The 26,738-nt window shown below is 42.5% G+C and overlaps 1 protein-coding gene across 1 annotated transcript in view; it reads left to right on the top strand.

Annotated features, from left to right (window-relative positions):
* Positions 1 to 26,738, top strand: part of LOC309568398 (putative pleckstrin homology domain-containing family N member 1) — a 99,456-nt gene that overhangs the window by 35,826 nt on the left and 36,892 nt on the right. Inside the window, exons 2-7 of the mRNA XM_082274055.1 lie at positions 997 to 1,078; positions 12,336 to 12,392; positions 16,638 to 16,784; positions 18,664 to 18,750; positions 20,413 to 20,485; positions 22,679 to 22,821. Of these exons, the coding sequence (XP_082130181.1) occupies positions 997 to 1,078; positions 12,336 to 12,392; positions 16,638 to 16,784; positions 18,664 to 18,750; positions 20,413 to 20,485; positions 22,679 to 22,821 (589 nt within the window). The remainder of the gene's footprint in view (positions 1 to 996; positions 1,079 to 12,335; positions 12,393 to 16,637; positions 16,785 to 18,663; positions 18,751 to 20,412; positions 20,486 to 22,678; positions 22,822 to 26,738) is intronic.

Raw genomic sequence — 26,738 nt, 5'->3', positions numbered from 1 at the left:
AGAGCATGGCGGGGGGGGGGGGGGGGTGCAGCATTACAAGCTAAACACCATGAAGCCAATTTCTGGCCACACACTCTTGCGTCTGATGGGTGCTGTGTTTTTCATACCACAGTTTTCTCACTATATGACTTGTATAACCTAGTCAGTTTATGTACCTAGTCATTTTATATATGAACACGGGACAGCCATATTTACTTATTACATATCCTTTCTGTTTTGATGTGAATTTGTTTGAAAGTCCGCAAAACCGAATGTTATTAGACTATTTTCACTCCAGATCATTTATTCTCCATTTATTTGAATAGCATGAATCATGTTTACGCTATTTTTAAGAATGGAGCATAAATGATCTGATCCCACTCTGTCCCACACTGTTTGTAGTTGGGGACCACAGCTGCACCCACACGCATGTCATACTGGGACACAGCGGCTATGTCCTTGCAGCTGCTGTGTCACAATAGACATCAATAGGCCTGCCTGCATGGTGGTGCACCTGTTCGCCCTGTGGAGGTAAACGTAGCCCTATACAGGTATACACTATTGTACGCTATGTGTGAATGAGGCCTATGAGGTGTGAATATGTAAAGGGATTTAATCCCTAAAAATGTAATATTTGGATGGTTGATAAACAAGTATGTACATTTCAGAGGGTATGTTTTATATTTTTTATCCTACTATGCCTACTATCTCCTAGAATGCTTAATTATATTTACAAAAGGGGTATATTGTAAAACTGGCAATTCCCTTTATCTAACAACTCTGATTGGAAGATAGCTTTCACAGGAGTGCATCGTCCTCCCAGCATGGACTTGCTGAGAAGACATTACTCTTAACATTGTGAGCAAAGGATGGACTTGACATGTAAAACAGCATTTTCAAAGCTGGTTAAGCAACCCTTGCATTTCAAAGATAGTTTTGCAGTTAAAATCTGGATTTACTTATTAACTGAAAAAGGCAAAAATAACAGATTTCATTGTTTCCTTTTTTTCTGTGCAGAAAAAAGTTGACAGACAGTTCTCATTGTTCTCCTTCTCCAAATGGAGGACCATGCTGTATTCCAGAAGAGCTGGCAGGAGGGGTAAGTGTCTGAAAATTGCTTCCCTCGTACAGGATCCAATCCTGTTGTTTCCCCTTCCTTCCAGCATGATCTGATCCAACCGCCTCCTTTTCAATAAGATTGTGACCCTGCTGTCTCCTCGCCACATCTATCACAATCTGTTACAGCTACCTCCTCTTCTACCATGACCTGATCTCATTGGTTTATGTTCCATTAGAATCTGGGTCAGCTGCTTCTGCTGCCTATCCATCACAACCAGACCCCAGTGTCTCCTCCGTGTTCATAATCTGATCCCACTGCCTTCTTCTCCACCAAAATCCAGTTCAGCTGCTTCCTCTCCTCATCAGAATCTGACCTCACTTGAATCTGACCTCCTTGACCATGATCCATCCCCAATATGTCCCCTCCCCCACCACCTTCATTCTGATACTACTTCCTCTTTTTCTAATCCAATTCAAAACCAATCTTGCTAATACCTTTTTTTCCCTTTACTGTGGTTTCATACTGCTGCCTTCCCTTCCTTCATATTCTAATCCTGCTGCCTTCCCTTCCTTCATATTCTAATCCTGCTGCCTCCTCCTTTGCCACAATTCCATTCAGTAGCTTCCTTTTTTCCATTTACCATTAACTGATCCTGCTACCTCCCTTTCTCCACAATCCCATTACATTGACTCATTTGCTCTGCCTTCAATCTGACATAACATCAGCTGCAATGCAGAGGGAGAGGAAGTCAAGAGGAACCTTGTTCCTTTATGGTTTCCTGGGTCACAGGGGCTGCAATTCCGTTGGATGCTGGCCCCCCCGTGTGACTTTAGAGGCCATCTTTGGTCAGGCTGAGTCCACTTAAGACCATGGCTCCCAGGCTTAATGCGCATTTCGCATGTGACTAGAGTAGGGACAGGTCTGATAGGGACAGTGCTTAGCATCAGGAAAAGGTTCCAGGGAAGTAGGGAAAGTGCAGGGACGTCCTTCCATCCTTCCTGGAAGCCTCCCCGCTCAGGCATAGACAAACCAAGCTGTATTCCTCTGCTCGAAACAGATGCTGTCGGCTCACCTGTGACCTTCTGCTGCTGACACATCACTGTTACATCCTGTAACTGCTCCTGGTCGGGTTGGCTTTCTGTCAAGCTTGTTGTCTATTGCTGAAATTCTATTACAATATATTCCGGTTACTCTGCACCTGGCTCTTGAGTGTTTTCTGCCACCGCATTACCTGCACCTATCCACATACTTCCATCACTATCTGATCCTGCTGCCTTCTCCTTCTTTACCACAACTTCATCCAGCTGCCTCATTTGCCGATTTACAATAAATAGATCCTGCTGCCACCCTTCCCCGCCACTGATATTCAATTACACTCCATCCTTCTCTCTCTGCCTTCAATCTGATCCAGCTACCTCTCTTTTTTTCCAATCCATTCCTGCTGATACCTCCACCATGGTCTGCTACCACTGTCTCCCTATTCATCACAATCTGATCCCACTGCCTTCTTCTTCTTTACTACAATTCCAATCTGCTGCCTCCTTTCTCTATCCATAATTATCTGATCCTGCTGTCTCCCTTTCCCATCCACCACAATCCCATTCCACTGCCTCATCCTACAGTAAAATCCCATCTTGCTGCCTCTTTTCCCTACAACGTATTCTGATACTATTTGGCTACCTTTTGAACTAGGACACAAATGAACACCTGAAAAAAAAAAAAATTGAAAACAGAGAATACATTTTACATATGTCACAATCTACAATAAGATAGCGAACACAATTTTTTTCCACTGCACAAGATCATCTCATATTCCGTTTTATTACCCATCTATAATTAGCTCTATTTAATACATCAAAAATACAGAAAATAAATTGCAGCTACTAGAATTTGGTTTACCTCCAGAGTTCTGTTCATGAATGCTGTATTTTGAGGAATGCTTGCTACCACAAATGAATGTGTGCTAAATAATAAATACGGTACTTTTGCCATCAGAGATGTTAATCTTTGAAGCTGAACTCCCGGCACAAAAACTTTCACATAAAATATATTCCTCAATAGCCACCAAGGATAAAGAAAAAACCCTTTATGTGCACCAAATCCCTTTGTAAACCGGGTTATAGCCAATTAAAAGTAGCCAGCCAAAAACTACAGGAGGAGGCAGAAACAAGACCAGTCACCATGCACAAGGAGAGACAGCGGCAGGGACAGGTCTTTATTACAGGAAGCCAGGGCCGGCCTTTGTGGTGTACAAACTGTGGGCAACAGAGGCGCCGTGCGGCCATCACAGCTCGCAAATGATCAGGCGGCACAGCGGGAGGTAAGCGGCGACCGCGCCTGGACAGGGTTAACACAGGGAGGCGAAAGGAGAGAGAGATCGTCAGCTCCTCCTCCTCCCGCCCCTTCTCCTCCTCCTCCCACCTTTTCTCTTCCTCATCCTGCCCCTCTCCTCCTGAGTCTGCCCCACCCACACTCTCCGGGGATGTGTGGGTGGGAAGTTTAAACACAGAAGAAAAGAACTTTGTTTTTGTCTGCAGACAAAAACAAAGGGATTTCCAGTCACTCCTTACCAACCAGCCAGCAACCAGCCAAATTAACCTGTCTAACAGTATGCATTAAAAACAGGGGTTTAGTTGCACACATTTGCAAATACATGCGTAAGCTGCAGGCCGCGCCAAGGCACCCTGATATCTGCAGTCCCTAACTCTACCTTTAAAGAGTCTCCACAATGGAAGCACATGCATTCTGATGAGATAGATGGAGGACAGGTGACTGGAGGGAGCCCACCCCTCCTTAAAGGCGCAGGGTCACACTGAACACCCAGCACATAGCACAATGGCAGCAAAGGTGTCAGTGCGTTGCCTGACCAATATAAACGTTATACGATATTGCAAAAAGTGGCCACCTCCTCCACCTATAACTGGTCTTGATAGTAAGGAGCACTGGAAGGGCAAACGCAGATCAAAAACGAAGGGATTTCCAGTCACTACTTACCAACCAGCCAGAAAAGCTGCAGACAGCCTGAGCCTTCATCCTGGTGTAAGTAATCTTACCCTCTCTCCTGCCCCAGTATGTAACAAATGTAAGGGGGGCTCTGTGTGGGGGGCTCTCTGATGTAAAGGGGGCTCTGAGGGTCTCTGATGTAAGGGGGGCTCTGTGGGGGTCTCTGATGTAAAGGGGCTCTGTAAGGGTCTCTGATGTCAGTGGGGGCTCTGCGGGGAATCTCTGATGTAAGGGGGGCTCTGTGGGGGAGTCTCTGATGTAAGGGGGGTCTGCAGGGGGGTCTCTGATGTAAGGGGGCTCTGTGGGGGGTTTCTGATGTAAGGGGGGCTCTGTGGGGGGGTTCTCTGTTGTAAAGGGGGTCTGCAGGCATCTCTGATGTAAGAGGGGGCTCTGTGGGGGGTTTCTGATGTAAGGGGGGCTCTGTGGGGAGCTCTGATGAAAGGGAGGCTCTCTGATATAAGGTGGGGGGGCTCTGTCAGGGTCTCTGATTTAAGGGGGGCTCTGTGGGGGGTCTCTGATGTAAGGGGGGCTCTATGGGCGGTCTCTGATGTAAGGGGGGTTCTGTGGGGGTCTCTGATGTAAGGGGGGCTCTGTGGGGGTCTCTGATGTAAGGGGAGGCTCTGTGGGGGGTCTCTGATGTAAGGGGAGGCTCTGTGGGTGGTCTCTGATGTAAGGGGGGGCTCTGTGGGGGGGGTCTCTGATGTAAGGGGGGGCTCTGTGGGGGGGGGGGTCTCTAATGTAAGGGAGCTAAGTTATTAGTGAACATAAAAAAGTTCCAAGAAAAGTCCAATGAAGTGCAAAAAAGGTTCAAGAGAATGTGCAAAAAAGTGCAAAGAAATATTTATGGTGACAAATCTTCAACGGAAGGTGTGCGCCAAAAAAGCACCCTATGTGCTGCTTTCACCAATCACCCCAAACTGACTCACCAGACTTTGAAAAAAGCCTATGTATTTTATAGAATCACGCTATGTTGATTTATTTTTTGCACATTGTAGAGGCTATGAATATTTAATTGTTATTTATTTAGTAGTGGTATATGATCTGTATACTGTAGTAGCCATGCAGATTTAATTCATAATTTAGCACTGTGCACTTTTTACAACAGAAACAGATTTGGGTGATATATTTATATATCATTTTAGGGTAAATACTTAAGAGTATTTTTGCGCTGATTTTTTTCCCTGTTTTTATCTTGCTGCTGCACCCACATGCAGTCAATTAGCAGCAATTATACTCTTAAATAGTTTTTCAATAGATACAGCCATGTTTAGGGGGGCGAGAGGTGAGGATGGGGGGATGGGGGGCCACAGGATTAGCTCGCACAGGGGGGGGGGGCACAGGATTAGCTCGCACAGGGGGGGGGGCACAGGATTAGCTCGCACAGAGCGCCTGAACACCTAAGGCTGGACCTGCAGGAAGCTTTTGCACAGATACAAAGGTGTACACTAGATTACTGCACAGATCTGGAAGAAAAACCCAAAACACACCAAGATTGAAGGAACAAAACACGTCTTTTGTATTTAGTGTTAAGATTTACTAAAACTGGGGAATGCAAAATCTGGTGCAGCTCTGCATAGAAAGCAATCAGCTTCCAGTTTTTTTTTTTGTCAAAGCTTATTTGAACAAGCTTAAAGGCCAGTACACACGATAAGAAATTCGGAAGGGAAATTTCTCCGACGACCGATCTGTCGATTTTCGGATTGTTAGTATGGTGCTTTCGACAGCCGACTCCGACTTTTCGGCTGACAAAATCCTGATGTGCAGACTATAAAATGTTTGTCCTCCGTCAACACACGTCCGATTTTTGTCTCATTAGTACAGATTTCGACTGGGAAGAATCTTATGAGCAAGACTAGGCATGCTCAGAGATGAACACATAGAAATTAACCCAACACATGACATCACTTCTGAAGTAGAATTCTGTCGTATGGGAAAATTTGTATGAAAATAACCTCTTCACTTTCCACATCAGACTAGCATGCCACAAAAAAGGGACGACAGATAGTTCGATAATCTTATCGTGTGTACGGGGCTTAAGCTAGAAGATGTGATTGGCTATCATGCACAGCTGCACCAGATTTTGCACTCTGCAGTTTCAGTAAATCAACGCCTATGTGTTTATCCCAGAGTTTAGCTTTAAATTTCCTTTGTTATGCATAACGATTCATGGTTCCTTTCTTTATGCCTTTCTTCACATACTGTAGAGATGACAAACCAAGAGTGTTTATTTTAAATCATTGATTATTCAAAGAATAATAATTAAAATACTTTTAGAATGGTGTGTAGGGTACAGGTATGCCAATGCACATGCTTGACCCCCTGAACCATCCTGCTGATGTCACTGTTCTCACATGTTACAGTTGTTGTACTGCTTATTGCAGATCTTGCTGTAATAGAGAGACTGTCCTGAAGTGCATTCCCAATGGAGAAAGACTGTTTCCTGGCCTGCAGACCTTTGCAGGAAAGCAACTTTTTCTACACCTCCCACATTTATGAGCAAGGAAAAACTCTTCTTAAACTCTGATAATTTACATCATTTTAGGCTGCACATTACAAAAACCTATCAATTGCTAACAGTTTCTTATGTTTTTAAAGCAAGCTTATAAACACATCAATGAGTACTTTGTGAAATGTGGGGATATGAAACAATATTTTGCATGGCAGACTGGAATATACCAACCTAATTGTTGTGTCCCCAGATAGATGCTTGCAATGCCAATCAATCTATACTGCTAGTCTTGAAGAATACTTTTAACCAATAGGGCCAAGTCATTAGCCTTTAGCAGTTTTATATATTTCATATTAAAAATGAATAAAGGCAATTTAAAAAGAGAACGGTCCTTAATTCTGCTCACTTGGTTTCCCCTGCCTATCATTTGTGTTCAAAATACATTTTATTCTAATATTTTTTCTGGCAGCCATGGGAAATCACTGGCATTGCACTCATAACCGACCACTTTCTCCTGATGTCTTCTTGTTCCAGAAGTAAAGTCTTTATTTTCTGTCTCCTATTCCTCTACCTGAATGCTCTGTTAATCCAGAGGTGAGACTGAAGCAAAGTGGAAGGTGTTATGCCCCGTACACACGTGCAGATTATCTGAAGACTTTTGTCTGCAGACTTACCAAAACCATATAATATGAGGTCAAACCTATACACTTTCAATTTGTATGCAATCCGGCAGGCCCTTGCACTACATAGAAAAGGTAAATCTTAAGACAAAAGACTTCAGATAATCTGCACGTGTGTACGGGGCATTACCCGAAGCAGGGTGCAGTCCCCTCTCCATAATCCTAATGCTTTTAGGTGATAGAGAGAGGGAGAAAAGTGGTGCTACCATGCCGAAAAATCTGCAGACAAGAATTAAGAATCACCAGCTAGGTGTGAATATAAAGAAAGTGGGATTTTTAGGCATCACCCCATTTCTGTACATATCAACAACAAGCGTTGGCTTGGGTGTTGAAGCCTAGCCCCCCACCTCCTCTGGCTGGTGGACATTGGGACTCCTTCAGGATGCTACATGAAAAAAACTGACCTTCTGTGGCCAATCTGGGAGGCACACTACTATGTCTGACTAACCATATACATTTGAAACTGGTATATTTGGGGGACAGGCGCTGCAGGGACTGGACTTGTGCCCGAAGGATCAGAGAATTAGGTAAGTATATCTCTACTCTCCAAACCCTAGACAAAAACGAGCAGTTAACCCATGCAGTGCGGGGACAGTCCCACTGCATGCAAGAAAAAGAGACTCTCAGCGAGTCAGAGACAAAAAAGTCAGCGGCAGCCGCGGCGGACCCTGCAAGGATCGCTTACGGACACCAGTGACTCACTGTCTAATTGTGAGTCAGCCAGACTCTGTTAGGCCAGAGTGAGCAGCAGGTGGCAGCTTGTCCTTGTGGCGGTGGGGGGGGGGGGTGCATGCTTTTCCTCCAATAAGCTGTTACAGTGTATACCAAAACTCCACACCCAGTGCTGGAACAGGAAGAAACAATTCTAACACAATGTTCCCTTTTGAAACATTATAGAAAGCTGAAGACAGCAGATATACAAATTTGTTTCATCTCTGTGTATCATTTGAGGCTGTTCACTTCACTGGGTATATGTGAAGGTTTACATCCACTTTAAAGGGCAGCATGGAAAAAAAAATCAATCCTTTGAATTAAATAATTTGAAGATGCTTTAAAGTGGTGTTACAGAAAATTAGGATTTTGACAAGGAGCATCAGTGACACCATATTCTGGCATCACATGTTTTGGCTTAAATACTTCAGCAACACCCAAAGTTTAATAATTCCAACTAAATAAAAAGGGCTTTTAGGTAGTTTGGGCTGTGACCCCTGACTTTTTATCAAACATTAATTGACTTGTGGCAATAGCAGCCATAGCAGATCTACAAGCTATAGGATGATATCCTGTTAAAAAATAAAATAAAACCTTCAACTTCGTACAATTTGGTCAGTGGAACAGCAGTTTAATAGCATAGATTGTGAGTTTCCTTTTCTTTTTTTTTTTAAAGAACCACACTTCATTGTCTCAAAAGTTTAATAAAATGTCAAAACAAAATGGATGAAATCACTCTTAATATCACAACCCTAAATTCCCTGACCTGCTTCCATCCCCAATATTCCCAATTATTCCATAAATAATTAAGATATAGATCTCAGGTATTGTAGAAATTGGCACACGTCAGAACTGTATTTGAGCACTTGAACTGGAAGCACATAGAAAGATAAAGGCAGTTTTTATCCCGAAATCAACATTAACAGTGCATTATGTGAGAGACAATAGCTACAGATATTCTACAGTAGGTGGGCACTATGAAAGCAGGTTGTTTTAGGTCGCAATTTATGAGGAAGACAAGAGGCAAACATTATCATATGTAATCTTGCCTGGCTGAAGATGGCATGTGGTCAGACCCCTCTTCGCCTGATTGCTGGTTTTGCAGGATTACTGGCTCCAAGGAGTCGAAGTATGAGGCAGGAGTACAAGTGACTGTACTGTCACCATCAGTCAAGAGACATGGTAGTACTTCCATTATATTAGTTCAGTGTTGCATCCCTGCCCATGCGTACTGGCCCATGTGTCCATGGTCATAGATAAACTGCCACTTACTGCATTGCCTAGACATACTCTGCCTCTTGATAATGAGTGAGAAATATCACCAGCACACCATGGGTCTCCAAAAATGGGTCCAAAGCTTTACTCAGCGACCTCATTGTTACAGCAAACAGCAACGTTTCGGAGCCTTGCAGGACCCCTTTATCAGGCCTGATGAAGTGGTCCTGTGAGGTGCCGCTGTTTGCTGTAATGATGTGATCGCTGAATAAAGCTTTGGACCCATTTTTTGAGACCCATGGTGTGCTGGTGACATTTCTCGCTCTGATTGCTCACGGTTCCAGCCGGTGGTCGCTTCAGCACCCACTTATACACACAGCCACTTCTACGGGAACATGTGCATTGGGAATAGTGCATTGGCTGCCTCTTGATGGTGGTGTGCCCTGACCACCTCCTTGTTCTGCAAATCCTGCTTGCCCCCTACTGTCTCATGTGTGGAATTGTATGTACATGGATATGAAATTGGTTATATTAATGGGTCAAGAAAGTAGTGATAAATGACTCATTCTCTGATGATCTAAAGTTGTTAGTGATGTGCCCCAGGGTTCTGTCTTTGAGCTAATGCTGTTCAATTTTTTTTATTAATAATATAGAGGTTGGAATCAAGACAGAGCTCAGTTTCAGTAGTTGCTGATGATATTATGCAGGGAAATAACTTTGGCACAGGATAAATCTCATTACAGGAAGACTTTGACACAATAGGGGGTTGGGCAGATGAAGTTCAGTATAGAGAAAAGTACAGTTACTCACTTGCGCTTTAAAAATACAGATTAGGAGGGGTTCCCCTGGGAGAAGCAGTGATGGTAAAGGATCGGAGGGTGCTTATAGATTACAGACTAATGCTGGCCATACATCATAGGAAAAAGCGTTCAAATTAATTTTCGAAATACGAACACTCGACCGTCAGAACAAACGATCATGCGGTCATGTAATGACCGATAAATTGTTCAATGGATATAAATGAATCCTTTGTGTACATTTTTTCACATATACCTAGCGCAAACAGTTTGGACGAGAAACACATTATCCTTTCAATTTATCGTTCCTTCGGCAGAAAATGTCCAAACTTGTCCTTTGTTTTTTATTTTGGCTCAAAAACGTCACAACCGATTACTGTTTTTTTGGGGGCTCAAAAACGTCACAACCGATTACCAATTTGTGCCCAAACTTTCCAAATGACCGAATTTCGCCCATTTTTTTCTATAATGTATGGCCACCATTAGCCATGGCATGCAATGCTAAGCTGTAGCTAACAAAGCCTTCAAAAATCTGTCATGCATTCAAAAAGGCATACATTCCACAGAGAAATCAATGCATCCTTTTACAAAACAATGGTGCAGCCTTGAATATGCAGTTCAGTTTTGATCAGCAGTCTTTAGGAAAGATATTAAATTAGAAAGAGTTCAGCGAAGAGCAACAAAATTAATAAGGTTGATGGAGGACCTCAGCGATGAGGATCAATTACATAGATTACAGTTAATCACTCTGGAGAAGAGGCTCCTAAAATGGGGATATGATTACAATGTACAAATATACACTATATTACCAAAAGTATTGAGACACCTGCCTTTACACACACATGAACCGTAATGGCGTATTAGACTTGGTCTGTAGGGTTCAGTATTGAGTTGACCCACTCTTTGCAGATCTTCTCGTCCACATCAGTGCTTGACCTCACAAATGCGCTTCTGGAAGATTGGTCAATTATTCCCATAGACACACTCCTATACCTTGTGGACAGCCTTCCCAGAAGAGTTGAAGCTGTTATAGCTGCAAAGGGTGGGCCAGTGGCGGCTGGTGCTCCATGGGCTGGGTGGGGGGCATGGGGGGGGGCTTTAGATGGACCGCACCATACCCCCCAGACCACACCGGGATAGGGGAGAAAGGAGACAGGACAGGAGAGACAGGAGACAGGACAGGACCCCCCTCACTCACCCTGCCTGCATGCAGCAGGGCTTCTTCCCCTGTCTTCTGCGTCTCCTCCATCCTCCTCCATGCCCAATGGCATGGCTTCTCCTTATGGCCAATGGGGAAACGGGTCTCAAACCCGCTTCCTGATTGGACAGGAGGAGGATCCGTGTGACAATAGTGAATTTTCATTTGTTATTGTCACACAACTGGGTGGGCTCGGACGCAGAGCAGCCCACCCTTTTTTTTAGCCTATGAGAGCCTCTGGCTCTAATCACATGGTTAAAAAAAAAAAGCCCCATTGAACTCCATGCATCCAGCGCCCTGCATGTAGATTAGGGGGCCGGATGCATGGATATGGGGGCGGCGCCCCTGCGCCCCATATACACCATCCACCACTGGAGTGGGCCAACTTAATATTGAACCCTACTGAATAAGACTGGGATGCCATTAAAGTTCATGTGTGTGTTCAAGGCCGGCATCCCAATACTTTTGTTAATATAGTGTATCAATGGTGACTTCAGTAACTGTATAAAGTACTCTAAGGTCCCTGAAGAGAGCATGCAGCAATGCTTTGAGGTTAGTATACACACACACACACACACACACACACACCCTGAAATGGCTGGACCTGTGTCTTTTTTTCAACATTATAAAGTATGCAACTAGGTAACTCTTGTGCACATGAAAGGAGATAATTTATCAGTGGCTGCAAACCCAGAAGAAGTGGCAGAGAGGATGGCAGTGGCATACAGAACTGCAAGGGACGGCTCTGAACTGTCATTGCTGGAGAAGGGCAAACATGTATATTTCAATGGTTTATTTGGCCGCTTGCCTGAAGTTCACTTTTTAGGGACCTGCATCCAGTGCTAATTTTGACGCCAACTTTCGATTTAGTTTTAGTCATAATTTTATTGACTAAAATGCCATTTTAGTTTTAGGTGTATTTTAGTCTTCTAAATTATTTTCGTTTTAGTCGTATTTTAGTAGACTAAAATCGAATCAGTTTCGTTAAATTGCAAAGCATTATTTAAGCATTTCTGTAGAAATTCCAAGCTCATTATATACTCCTGGGATAAAACAATCTAAAAACATGTTATTATTTATTGTATTAAGGTTTGAACATGCACTACAGACACAGATTTAGCCGTTGTGATATTTGACTTATATATATCATATATATGAAAAAAATGATTCAAATGTTAATCATGTACTGATATGTGGCAATGACTCTATGACTACTAATTCTGTTGCTTATCTGTGTCTGCAGCTTCTAACTCCTGGAATATTGGACCGTCATACAGTACATACACAGTTTGTATCTAAGGTGAGAAGCATAACTATTTTGAAAGCAAATCTACAACAATGATATTGACTAACATTTTCTAAGGTATGAATAGGGGTCGTCTGACATTTAATGACACTTTTATGTTGAGTAATGTGCAGCCATAATTATGGAAAACAGGCCAGACCACATAATTTAGATCCAACCTACCATTAACCGCTTCCCGACCACCCGCCAAATTTTTCCTGTGGAAGGGTGGCTCTCCTGCGCAAACCAACGTAGACCTACTTTGGTCGTACGCGGAAAGCTAGGGGCGAGCGTGCCCCGGCACGCTCCCGCCCCCACTCAGCAGCGGAGAAGCCGATGCACGGGTCAGATGGCTCCGATTGCCACCTGACACACGCTTTTGTTTGTTTTGTTTGTAAACACAGCCTACCGTTCTTCTCCCTGGAATGACCATAGAGCCCATGTGATCCTTCTATATAGGATCACATGTCTCTATGGTAATTTCAGAAGCCACGCCCCCCCCCAGTTAGAATCACTCACCTAGGCTCACATTTAACCCCTTGATCACCCACAGGGTTAACCCCTTCCCTGCCAGTGGCATTTTTACAGTAACAGTGCATATTTTTAGCATTGATTACTGTAATAATGTCACTGGTACCCCCAAAAGTGTCAAAAATGTCAGTTAGGGGTCCGATCTGTCTGCCGCAATGTTGCAAAAAATCACAGATCGCCGCCATTACTAGTAAAAAAAAAACTGTAAAAATGACATAAATCTTTCCCGTAGTTAGTAGACGCAATAACTTTTGCGCAAACCAATTAAAAAACGCTTATTGCGATTTTATTTTACCAAAAATATGTAGCAGAAAACAAATTGGCGTAAAATGTTAAACAATTTTGATTTTTTATTTTTTTATTTTTTTTTGAGTATGCCAAATAGCAGAATGAGAAAAATATTATTATTTTTTCTCAAAATTGTCGCTCTTTTTTGTTTATAGCGCAAAAAAATAAAAATCGCACAGGTGATCAAATACCACCAAAAGAAAGCTCTATTTGTGGGAAATAAAGGACATCAATTTTATTTGGGACCACACAATTGTACGTTAATGTAACGCAGTGCCGAATCGGAAAATAGGGCCTGGTCAGGAAGGGGGAAAATCCTTCCAGGCTTAAAGTGGTTAAATATTATGGTTTGGGGTTAATTTTTGACCTAAAATAACCTATACTGTAGCAACCAATAGGAGATCTTTTTTTGTAAGTTCAGCAAATGAGCTTTGCTCATTTGTGCTTCAGGCTATTATCACTTGCATGCCTTTTTTTTTGCATTAGAAAATTAGTCTACGGGTGTATGAGTTGATTCAAATATGATAGTGATCTTCGTTGGGAAGGTACATGGACTGTATCTATTAGTGAAGTGGTTTTTAAACATTAGTCATCTGGGTATTACCATCATGCCTTGTTCTAAATCAGATCAAAGTCTGTATTTGTACTGACATTTTCTGTTGTAATCGAGAAATGATTTTAAATTAGGGACAACAGGCTGTCAGCAGCATATTGCCCTTCTTTTAGAACCATGCCTCTTTATTAAACTTGTCACTAGGTTCAACTTTCAACTTGCCCATAACAAAAACCAGGGCTGTCTTTAATATTGATTGGACCCAGGGCAAATATTTTCTTGCCCCCCCCCCCCCCCCAGCTAGACTCAAAATTAGTTTACTGCAGCAGATCATGCAGCAATTGCGATTGACTGCCAGAGGTTACAGCACATCATTACCGCTCACTGATTATTTGCTAGAGGTTACAGCACATCGTTTCCACTTGCTGATTGGTTGCTAGAGATTACTGCACATCATTACTGCTCACTGGTTGCTAGAGGTTACAGAACATCATTACTGCTCACTAATTGGTTTCTAGAGGTTACTGCAAGTCATTATTGCTCACTGATTGGTTGCTAGAGGTTACCGCACATCATAACCTCTGTATCAAATTGGCCAAACTGCACTAGCATTGAGTGGTGTGCTATGTACAGAGTGCAGGTTTGAGGGGTGCACTACTAAAAGAGTGCATAGTTGAAAGGTGTGCTAAATACAGAGTTGAAGGGTGCACTATGTACAGAATGTAGGGTTCAGGGGTACGCTAGGTACAGAGTGCAGGAGTGAACTTTGTAAAGAGTGCAGGGTTGGGGGGTGCGCTACTTGCAGAGTGCAAGTTGTGAGATATGTGCAGAGTGCAGGGTTGAGGGGTGCGCTACATGTGCAGAGTGCAGGGTTGAGGGGTGTGCTACATGCAGGGTTGAGGGGTGCACTACATTCAGAGTGCAAGGTTCAGGGGTGCGCTATCTACAGAGTACAGGGTTCAGGGGTGCAGTTTGTACAGAGTGCAGGGTTGAGGGTGTGCTAGGTTCAGGGATGTGCTAGGTGCGGAGTGCAGGGGTGCGCTAGATGCAGAATTTAGAGTGGGCTAGGTGTAGGGGTGTGCTAGGTGCAGAATGCAGGGGTGCGTTAGGTGCAGGAGTTCGTAGGTGCAGAGTGCAGGGGTGCGAAAGATGCAGAGGTGCAGGGGTGAGCTAGGTGCAGGAGTAAGCTAAGTGCAGGGGTGAGCTAGGTGCAAGGTTCAAGGGGTGAGCTGGGTGCAGAGTGCAGGGGGTGAGCTAGATGCAGAGTGCAGGGGTGCATGGCTCTCCTCCCCCCCCAGATTCCAGTACAGAGCTCCTGCCTGTGATTCCAGTACAGAACCCTACTCCCCCCAAGTACAAAGCTCCCCCCCCCCCCGAGATTTCAGCACAGATTTTTCCTCCGCTGCATGTCCGATGTCCATGCCGCTTCCTCTGTGCAGATTCCCCCACCCCCTTCCTCCTCTGCTCTCATGGATTGGTTTATACCCGAGAGGGATCAGAGAGGCCGCCAGGAGAGGAGCGCTGTCACTTGTAAACACAGAAGCAGTGCTTCTGTATTTACAAGTGACAGTAGTGAGCAGCCAGCATGTGAATAGCGCCACAGGTTGTCAAACTCTCACATGCTCAAGGGGCAGCTGCTTTGGGCCCCTCAGCAATGACTGGACCCTGGACAGATGCTCCTTTTGCCCTGCATTAAAGACAGCCCTGACAGGAACCTTAAAGAGAACATTTACATTCCGGGGCTACACCTTGCTGGTTCAGGCAGTTAGGGATAACTGTATGAGAGGTGGTGAGCACTGTTTTTAGGGGTCCATAATAAAGCAGTGGTATGATCTTTTTACCCCCTTAGTAATGCTGTTGCTGGTGAGTGAGTTGCTGCCAGGTAGTGCTGGGACAAGGACATCCAGTGCCCAAGGCGAAGAATCCCAAACTTCACCCACCTTCCCCACTGGTTAATTATACATTAGTAAGCCTGTGCCCAACCGCCTTCTGCAGCTGACATACCACTCCCAGATGCTACCATGCTTTTTTCCCTGTGTCACTGCCCAGCTCCGGGTCCCCCAATTGGGTTTCATGTGGACCCAGAAGTGCACAGTGAGGTAATGGACCTCCCTGCTGGGTGTTTTCTGCCTCTGCTAGTCTCATGTTTTCATTGTAAATAGTGCAGGGCCGGCCAAAGACAAAACAAAAGGCAGGGCACTGCTCACCACCAGCCCACACATGAATTTCTGTGCCTGGGTTAGCCGCCTTTCCTGTCTCCCCACCTTGACCCTCCCCCCGTGTTAGTGTATAGGACACTCCTTTCTACCTGGATCTCAAGGCAAAACAAAAAGAAGGGTATGCATTTGATGAGGAGGGAACAGCTCACTACGCCCCTTCCCATGAAAACACTGCTGCACCCAGGGCAGCTGCAGACCACAAGATACATAAACATATCTATGGAAATGACCAGTGAGGTAAACTAGTTACTACAGTTCTACCTATTTTTTCCCTGCACTGGAATCAGATTGCATGGGTGTTCACACCCATGCGATCCAATTCCTGTCCGAATTCACAGTTTGCCCTGCAATCTGCGAACCGATCTGGGGGTGCCATTAACTTTTTATTGACACCCGCAGCAGTTCGCAGAGGGCAGTGTGAACTGCCTGCGGGGGAGATGCAAGATGCAAACCCCCCCCCTAGAATTGTGCTGGTTCCCACTTCACATATGTGTGAACCCAGGCTAAATGTGTAAATAACTTAAGGTTGTAAAGTTTTCTGTACTTTACTGTACTTTTCTGTACTTTACTTTCCTGTCTATAGACCCCTGGTGCAACTGTTGGTACACATTCCAGACTTCAGGTATAAAAATGATATTATTTAATATACTGTATGTTTTCTTATTTCAGCCTATCCTGTTTTGGGGACGGACCCGTGAAAATCTAAATGAAATGATTTTGATAGAGCCAATTCTAGGCTGGGAAGGACGAGAAATTAAGTCTTATGGAAATGTGGTGATGTCTTCTTTAGCAGTTATGCAAATTAGCCATACGCAGGTAATAATAATCTATGCTGCAAATTATCTGTTAAAATAAGACATTTACAATACTAGAGCTATTTAGACAACTGTCAACAGCTAGCAGCAGACAGGAGTCTACTCAAAATCAGTGACACTATGGGGGCAATTTTTTCTATTGATTGAATGTTCTTAACATTTTTAGCCAAATGTTCGATTTTCTTAGGAATAAACATCAGAAAATGTTACCTTTGCCCTGTGAAAGGCAACAATTAGAAACTGAAATTTCACATTAAATTCAAACATTATTGAGGATTATTTGTGACTTTTGCACAAATGCTAAAACATTCACACAGCCAGTTTTTTTTTTTCTAAATGTGTCCTACTTCCTTTGGGAAGTTCTCATTTTGTGTTGTGCAAAAAAGGCAGATACAGTGAACACTACGCACCTATTCGGTGCAAACTGCATCAGTGGCTTTTTAATAATGGGCAGTCGTTTTTGTAGATTTTAACCTCTATATTGTCTTAAGATCCAGTACTTGACTTTGTGACAGAGACAAGAGCCAGAAATATATCACAGACATGGTGTGCATAGTAAAAGTCTTTAAGTAGGCTGCATATCAAGAAGGAGAGATGAGAGGTTTTATTAGGAAAGAAAAATTACAAAGTAGTGTGTCATACACAATAGACATAAATATAGCACAGACATGCTACACTTCATGGAAGCCTTTTTATTAGGCAGCATTGGAAGAGGGAGAGATTTGGCTTGTTTTACTGTGGCATAAAATGTACAGTGTCAGAGACCAGAGTCAGAAAATAGCACAGACACACTGCATATCATAAAAGCCTTTTTAGTATCTCTAATTTAAAAAGAAAGAAGAGGCACTTTTCATTATGAAATAATGAAATAAGAAATAAATGACAGTGTATTATGTCGGAGACGAGAGCCAGAAATATATCACAGACATGATGCACATTATGTAAGGCTTTTTTACTAGGTAACAATTAAAGAGAGAGACCAGCCACTTTTCGTAATGCAATAAAAAATAGTAAACTTTGTCAGAGACAAGAGCCAAAAATAAATTACAGACATGCTTAACCTCATGAAAACCTTTTTACTAGTTGGCATTTTATAAGTGAGAGCCAGGGCAGGTTTTATTGTGAAATAAAATATTTGTGTAAAGTGAAAGTGTAGTGTTTCATAGACAATAGCCAGAAATATATTAAGCCTTTTTTTTTTTTTTTTACTAGATTACATTTAAAAAGAGAGAGAGAGAAGAAAGGAGCTTTTAATCAAAGCCTTAAGCCAAAAGGTTGTTTACCTTAATGCATTAGCTGCATTAAGGTAAAAAATGCTCCACTAGTTATTCCCCTATTGATCCAGCGCTGTGCCCATCTGCTGCTGCGTTGGTTCTTTTTCTCTCCGATCTCACAGGCTCAGAGACCGCAGTGGGAGCCATTGGCATCTGCTGCTGTCAATCAAATCCTGTGAGCCAAGAGTGGGGGCCACACCGCGTGTGTCTATAGACACACACAGTCCAGCTCTGGAGTGAGCCCACATGTGTGCCACCATCCTGTGAGGAGGAAGCCGGGGGCAGGGCCGAGCCATGCTGTGTGTGTCTATAGACCCATGCAACCTGGCTTGGGATCAAGCTTGCATGATTCCCGTCATAGCAAGCGTCTTTCTGTGGGGGTACTTGGAGAAGAGGAGGAGCCAACATCACCGGCAGGGGCCTCCAGAAGAGGAGGTTCGTGGCCACTTTGTACAAAACCATTGCATAGAGCAGGTAAGTATAACATTTGTTTGAGAAAAAAAAAACACTTTACAATTACTTTAATTGCTTTGCATATTAATTTACTCACATTTAATACCCTTTAAATGGAAATATATGCATGACAGTTCTTACTATTCTTCACAGGAAATGACAGAGGTCTTTATGGTTCTCTTTCCTCTCCACTTACTCATTTTGTCCATGGATCACCAAGAGAGGCGATTTATGTATCAGGTAAAACATCATTTTATGTATGTAACTGCAAAGGATGTAGAGTGGTAAATGCCTAACATAAAACAATAAAGCAGAAATGATATTCTCTCTCCCATTTTTTGTCAATCTGAGTCCTTAATAAAGGTATTAAACTTTTAATATAATCATAATTAAGATTGCAAGCTTTCAGGGGCCCATTAAATCTTGGTTTATGTGCCTTTATAGCACTGCACTGTTTGATTGGGCCTCTGAATACATGGCTGCAGAGCAGGAATGTCACAGCTTCCAGATAAATATTTGAGGAAAGGAGCAATCTACAATTACAGTTTGTAATCCAACAAAATACTACTGTACTACTACAAAAGAGTGTACATGTTATTTTAGACCAGTCTTTTACAACCTTTTTACTTCCAGGGAACTCTTAACCACTTCCCGACCGCCGCAAGTAGATATACTGCGGCGGTCAGCCCCTCACAGGCAAAGTGACGTATATAAACGTCACTAGCCTGTGAGGTTCTGGGGAGCGAGCGCGCGCCGCCGGAGGCACGCTCCCGCGCGGTCACGGACCCCCGGTGTCCGCCGGTCACTCAGCGATCGTCGGGGGAGAGGGAGAAAGTCAGGCGGCTAGTGTAAACAAGCCGCCTGTCATTCTCCCCTGTGTAGAAACACTGATCATACGGTTCTACTATGTGTTCCTACAGCTCAAGCCACAGCCAATCACAGTAAGAATCACGCCCCTAGGGATACACACAGCCCCTCCCTCTCAAATAAAGTTAACCCCTTCACTACCAGTGTATTTTTACAGTAACAGTGCATATGTATAGCACTGATTACTGCAGTAATGTCACTGGTAACCCCAAAAGTGTCAAAAATGTCAGTCAAGGGTCCGATCTGTCCGCCACAATGTCGCAGTACCGCAAAAAAAATCGCAGATCGCCGCCATTACGCGTAAAAAAAAAACAACAAAAATGACAAAAATCTTTCCCTTTGTTAGTAAACGCAATAACTTTTGCGCAAACCAATCAAAATACGCTTTTTGCGATTTTTATTTTACCAAACATATGTAGCATAAAACAAATTGGCCGAAAATGTTAAAAAATTTCGATTTTTACATTTTTTTGGGGGGGGGGAAATTTCATATAAAAAAATGTGAAAAATATTGTTATTTTTGCAAAATTGACGCTCTTTTTTTGTTTATAGCGCATGATCAAAAAATCGCACAGGTGATCAAATACCACCAAAAGAAAGCTCTGTTTGTGGGAAAAAAAGGACGTCAAATTTGTTTAGGTACGGCGTCGTACGACCGCGCAATTGTCTGTTAAAGTCACGCAGTGCCGAATCGCAAAATACCCCCTGGTCAGGAAGGGGTAAAATCTTCCGGGGCTTAAGTGGTTAAAATAATTTTCTGGTCTCAGAGAACTCATGCTAAAAAATTCATACGATCAGTGGGAAAATTTGAAGATCTAAGGTAATTCAGTCACAGCTCAAGCAACCACTAACAGCCTCAGGAGAACCTTATGTTTTCATAGAACCATGGTTGAGATGGCTTTTGCTGAGTAATAGATGTACCTCAACATTTATATAGAAATCATTTCTTAAAGCTTACCTTCATTCACAATTTCCCCATAGCATGACCTGGTGGTGTATAATTTCTAGTAGTAAGGCTTATGTCTTTTTTTATAGGGACTTTTGCCTCTTTCTGGAATGAGAGTAGTTTGTGATCAGAGAAATAATGGCTATACTTTTGAAATCAGTGGTGAGTATATAAACTCATAATACTTATATTTACATCAGCAATCATTAAACCAAATGGTCTGTACCTCCCCTCAAAAGGAGTAGAGTAGATTATAGTTAGACTAGACTTCTTTGGCCAGATGGGGTGAACAGCATTTTGTCAAATGTTATGCAGAAAGGACCTTGGTCCGGGTCAGGGATGTCCTCCTGCCCAGCCATGTCCTGATTGCTACAGGCATTGCCATGTGTCTGACTATAGAGTAAATTAAATACACCGCAAAAATGCCACGTAAATATTTGTTTTACTTGTTCTGGGTCCTTTTCCAATATATTGGTCACAGAACTGTATGTAAAAGTCAAAGGTATATGTGGTTTTTAGTTTAATAAATATACTGTATACTGCAAATGTTGAGATTATTGAAAGTGCACATGTGTTAGAAAAAAAAGAAAAAAAAATGCTAAGGAGAACCTTTCAAGTTTATGATAGCTCCTAATTTACATTCATACTATTGTGTTGCAGTAATACACATTACATGCATTGGTGTGCTGCCTGTGATTCCATTTATTGTGAATCCCATTGCAATGCAATGCATAGTAGAATGTAAAAATGCTATATGCTATTGAAAACGCTGCACAGGTGAGTTTTGGTTTGTTGACATGCATTAGGCGGCTGATTCAAATGAATGGGCTGCAGCTGTGCCTGTCGGCACAAGGCTTAAAATATGTAAATTAAAACCAGAGTTGTATAAAGTACTCGAAACCCATACTTGAGTAAAAGTACAAGTGCTCGATCAAAAAGTGACTTGAGTAGAAGTGGAAGTGCTCAATCAAAAAGTGACTTTTTTTTTTAAATTTTGCTACTCAAGTACTGAAAGTAAAAGTACCAGTAGTTTTGAAAAAAAAAAAAATGCTACTCAAGTACTGAAAGTAAAAGTACAAGTACTGTGTTATGTAGTTATTAAAGAAAGAAGTCAAAAGTTTGAACATCATATTGTTTTTTATTATTTCAAATGCAGCTTTTATTTATACATACAGTAGCATTTATTTTCGTATGCGCTGATAATACACACGTTTTGAGCTTCATGAAACCTGCCATCTACTGTTCTGGCAGTGGTAATTTTTATAATAGTAACGAGTAACTATGCAGCACAAAAAAAAATATCAGAGTAGAAGTATTGAAATGATTGAAAAAATGTAGTGAAGTAAAAGTGGAAGTAGGAGAAAAAAATTCTACTCTAGGAAAGTACAGATATCGCCTTTCGGTACTTAAGTACAGTAGTGAAGTAGTTCTACTTAGTTACTATACATCTCTGATTAAAACACACTGCAAAAGACCACTCTTGTGAGAATAAGCCCATAAAAGAGACACCTTCTTAAAAAAAAAAAAAAAATGGCAGCCTGTTAAAGTGATTGAGATGTTTCATTCCCTGTGCCACTCTATGGTTTCTTCAGCTGTATTCAGCATTTAGATGACCTTCAATGAAAAATCCCATGTACAGTCTCCGGGTGGGGGGGGTACAAACTTTAAACCACAATTCAAAACCTTCTTTTCTTCATCTGATAACGCAACTTTATTACACCTAAACATGCCTGAGCAGTCTACAATTTAAATTTTCTCATTTGACTGGACCCTCCTCCCCCTTGTTGAGAGTTTCTTGGCTCCATTCCTCTTTTTTTTTAGGTCCTCCAGGTTTCGTTTGGGAGGCATTTCAACCAAATGTTCCCCTTCTCCAGTTATTGTCATCTTTATCTGTGGATTTATTGTAAGGAAGGGGGGAAGGGGGTAGTATTTGACAGTTTAAGATCGCATCTGGCCATATTTGACAACTTAAAGAACTATATACAATATGCAATAGATTGTAAGCTCTAACGAGCAGGGCCCTCTGATTCCTCCTGTATTGAATTGTATTGTGACTGTATTGTCTGCCCTCGTGTTGTAAAGCGTTGCGCAAACTGTTGGCGTTATATAAATCCTGTATAATAATAATAATAATAATAATAATGAAATAAGTTAACAGCTACAGTAAAATCAGAAATAATCTTTCATTGCTCTGACACCTCCAATGTGAGGAAATCTGAATGAAGTGTATTGGTCACTTTGGCTCGTATTGCTGCTTTATGCAAAAAATGTGATTGCCTTCTCTACAAACCATAAATTCTATATTAAAATGTCTAATTGACATTGTTAATTTTTTCCTCATTCTAATGTTTGCAGGCCCAATGATAGAACCACGGGAGGTGTCCTGTCTCAGCTCCAGTGAGAGGAGTCTGTGGATTTCAGCTCTACAGGATCACATCCAGGCGGCCAATACCCATTACTCCCCAGCCTCTCCATCTATCAGCATCTTGTCTTATTTAGTGAGTTTACAGATATAACAGCATCTTCAAAACATGTTTCCCTTATTAACATTAGACTTGAGTTGACCATCCGGTGCCTACAGAGTGCCTACAACTTTTATTATGCTATAAATTCAAGCCATAAACACTCCCCATCTCATCCCAGAATGCAATGCTGGTAACTCTCATTTGGCCACCTAGACACCATGTTTTTATTGTGTAATTTATTGATTCCATCTAATAAATTAACTATTTTTTTGGTTGGTGTTGGCAAATTGAAACATCCCAACTGTATATTTGAATAGATATGGTCTATGATTTTGAGATTGAGTCAGGTCTGCTTGTGTAAACTGCACTTAATTAAGCTATCTTAACCACTTTACCACCGGAGGATTTTGCTGTCTTACGTCTGGGCCACTTTTTGCGATTCGGCACTGTGCGAATTTAACTGACAATTGCGCGGTCATGCGACACTGTACCCAAACGAAATTTACGTCCTTTTTTTCCCACAAACAGAGCTTTCTTTTGGTGGTATTTGATCACCTGTGCGATTTTTACTTTTTGCGCTATAAACAAAAAAAGAGCGACAATTTTGAAAAAATAACAATATTTTTCACATTTTTTTATATGAAATTCCCCCCAAAAAATGTAAAAATCTAAATTTTTTATCATTTTAGGCCAATTTGTTTTCTGCTACATATTTTTGGTAAAAAAAATCGCAATAATCGTATTTTGATTGGTTTGCGCAAAAGTTATTGCGTTTACTAACTAAGGGAAAGATTTCTGTCGTTTTTGGTGTTTATTTTTTAACGAGTAATGGCGGCGATCTGCGATTTTTTTTTTGTGGGACTGCGACATTGCGGCGGACAGATTGGACCCTTGACTGACATTTTTGACACTTTTGGGGTTACCAGTGACATTTCTACAGTAATCAGTGCTATAAATATGCACTGTTACTGTAAAAATGACACTGGCAGGGAAGGGGTTAATTTTATTGGAGAGGTAGGGGTTAATGCATGCCTGGTGCTTACTAACGTGTGTGGGGGGAGGTGACTGAGTGACACAGGGACAGATTTCAGGTTCAGCTATGCTGAACCCTGCAATCTGTCACTGCCTGTCACTTCGGAGATCCGCCCGCTCTGTTTACACAAGCGGGCGGATCTCCAGACTCGATTCCCCGCCACTGCTCCTCCCGTGGCCCGACTCCCGCTGTGACTGAATACAGCGGGAGCGAGCGTCCGGCGGCGCGCGCGCGCCGCCGAGAAGGGGGAGTGTCTGCCGACGCAGGTCTACGTCGTCAGACCTACAAGAGCCACTTTGCCGCAGTAGAGCTCTAGTGAGCAGCGGCAAAGTGGTTAATTGTATTTATTAATTTTTTTTAAATTAATTATTATAGAGAATTCAGCAGGAGTTTAGGGATTTCAAAATGGAAAGCTGCAGAGGTGGGGCATCCAACACAATGCTCCCTGTAGCCAAAATTTAAAGCTGCCCATACACAGTAGAATTCTGTTTGAATGTTTGTTTCGAGATTCTGAAAAACTGTTTATCACAGCATTTGATTTTGCTATCATACCATTTTTTTTAATTATAATTCTTTAGTTTGAAAGCCTTTAAAATTTTTTCCAGGTCTGCTACTTTGTTTTAATCTCAGTTATATTTATAGCTTAGAACATGCACATTACATTATATATGATTTTTCATCTATGAACACCACTTCCACAGTCAAAATTTAGTTTGTTCAAGAGAACAATTTCCACTCTGTTCCTTTGAATTCTCTTGTTACTGCGGTAACAAACAATGTCGATGTGACGTCCACTACCCACTAGGAAATGGAAAGAATGTTCCGTAAATGTAAAATTCTGACTGAAATTCTATTGGCATATGGCCAGTTTAAGTTTTTGGTGGACTGAGATATTATTGTCAATTCGAATGAGGATTCTCCTCCCTTGAGCGTATACACTATATGGCTCGATTGTACTAATTGTGCCATACCTCACAACTGTCCCGGATTCACTGGGACCTTCCCAGAATTTCAAGTAAATCTCGATGTCCTGTGAATCTGAGTCCCGCAGTGGAGCCCAGTATCGGAACAAGTTCCAGCACTGGACTCCACTAATCCCCCTGTCAGGTGCATGCCATGCTGCTGCTGTCAGGCTGAGGTTTGATCAGTGCCTACAACCCCTGGCTTGCAGCCAATCTGTGCCTGGGAAGGGGTTGTGTGGGAAGCAGATTTTAAAACAGCCAGTGCTCCTGATTTATGCCTGAGCCTCTTGAGACAATCCAGCCTCGGGTGAGTGAACTATCCCCTCTCTCTCTTCCTTCCATATGCCATAGTGTTCCTGCCTTCCATGTAACATAATGATCCTTCCTGCATTGCATGTGCCATAGTGATCATTTCTGCCTTCCAGGTGTTATAGTGACCCTTCCTTCCTGCCTTCCACATACCATAGTGATCCTACCTTCCTGTCTTCCATGTGCCATAGTGATCCTTCCTTCCTGGCTTTAATGTGCCATAGTGATCCTTCCCTCTTTCCATGTACCATAGTGACCCCTCCTTCCTTTCTTACATATACCATAGGGATCCTTCCCTTCCTGCATTCTATCTAGCATAATAATCCCCCCTTACTTCCTTCCATGCACCATAGTGACCCCTCTTTCCTTTCTTCCATGTACCATAGTAATCCTTCTTTCCTGCCTTCCATGCACCATAGTGATACATCCTTTCTTCCATCTACAATAGTGATCCTTCCTGCCTTCCATGTACCATAGTGATCCCTCCTTCCTTTCTTCCATATACCATCGTGATCCTTCCCTCTCTCTCTCAAATCTCTCTCCCTAAGGGTTGGTTCACACTGGAACACAGTGTGGGGAAAGGTGCGTTCTGTGTGCATTTCCTGCAATGCATTGCAACCATGCTGCCCTTGTGAGATGCACATGGATGTCATTAAATGATAATGGCTGTGTGTTTGCAACCACCAAACCACATGGTGCTGCAGTACAATGCAGTTTAGTGTGGTATGACTTGAAAATGTAGTGCTTTGCAGAGCATCCCTATTCATTTGAATGGATCGTGGTCGGTGGGCAGTAGTGCATCAGGGGATATAACTCCTGCTGCAGCCGCGATGCAATGCATCGCGGCTGCAGCATATGTACACCCTCGGCTGCTGCGTCTGAAGCGGGAGTGGGAGAACTTGGCGAGGTAGTAAAACCCTGTGGTTGAGCTGCTGGTTTTACCACCCCTTAAACCACTAGTGTGAATGAGCCCTAAGTGTTATGTTGCATATTTCTGACATTTGAGGTAAGATTTTCTTCTGATGACCATTTGTTCAAGCAATGCTGCACTGGATACAGCAACTAGGCTCAGCTTCTGTTTAAACATCCCTCTTTAAGCCACTCCTACTGTTAGATGCAACTTAACCATGACCATAATTTGCTACTTTGAGAATACTTATTTATTGGCTCCATCCCAGGGTACCTCAGGTCCTTCATAATTCTCTCTTTTAAGCTCTCTGTCTATTTTCAGTGTATGTAAAACTAGTTGTATTGGAAGTAATTTTTTAAATGATTGTGTTGAGGTTTATATGTATCCATGAGACTCCAATTTGTGGCACAGCAACCAAAGCATATTTTATAGGTACAAGGAGGCCCTAGTTTTTTTTTTAATCACTGTCATTAAGCCCCTCCCACCTTCCTATTTGCCCCCCCCATTTTTCGCTGCGGCGTGCGTAGTAACTGTCTCCCTGAAATGTCCCTCATTCTCAAGTTCAAAAGTTAGGAGGTATGATTATACTACCAGTATATCCCCCTGAATATGCTAGGTTTATTGCATATATATATTTTTGTTGAAAAGTGTAAGACATTAACAACTTAAGCCCCGGAAGATTTTACCCCCTTCCTGACCCGGTGGTATTTTGCGATTCGGCACTGCGTGACTTTAA

The sequence above is a fragment of the Pelophylax lessonae genome (genome assembly GCF_965119305.1).
Source record: "Pelophylax lessonae genome assembly, chromosome: 12".
Classification (NCBI taxonomy): Eukaryota; Metazoa; Chordata; class Amphibia; order Anura; family Ranidae; genus Pelophylax; species Pelophylax lessonae.
The sequence above is the reverse complement of the archived record's forward strand: the minus strand, read 5'-3'. Positions and strand labels throughout refer to the sequence as shown.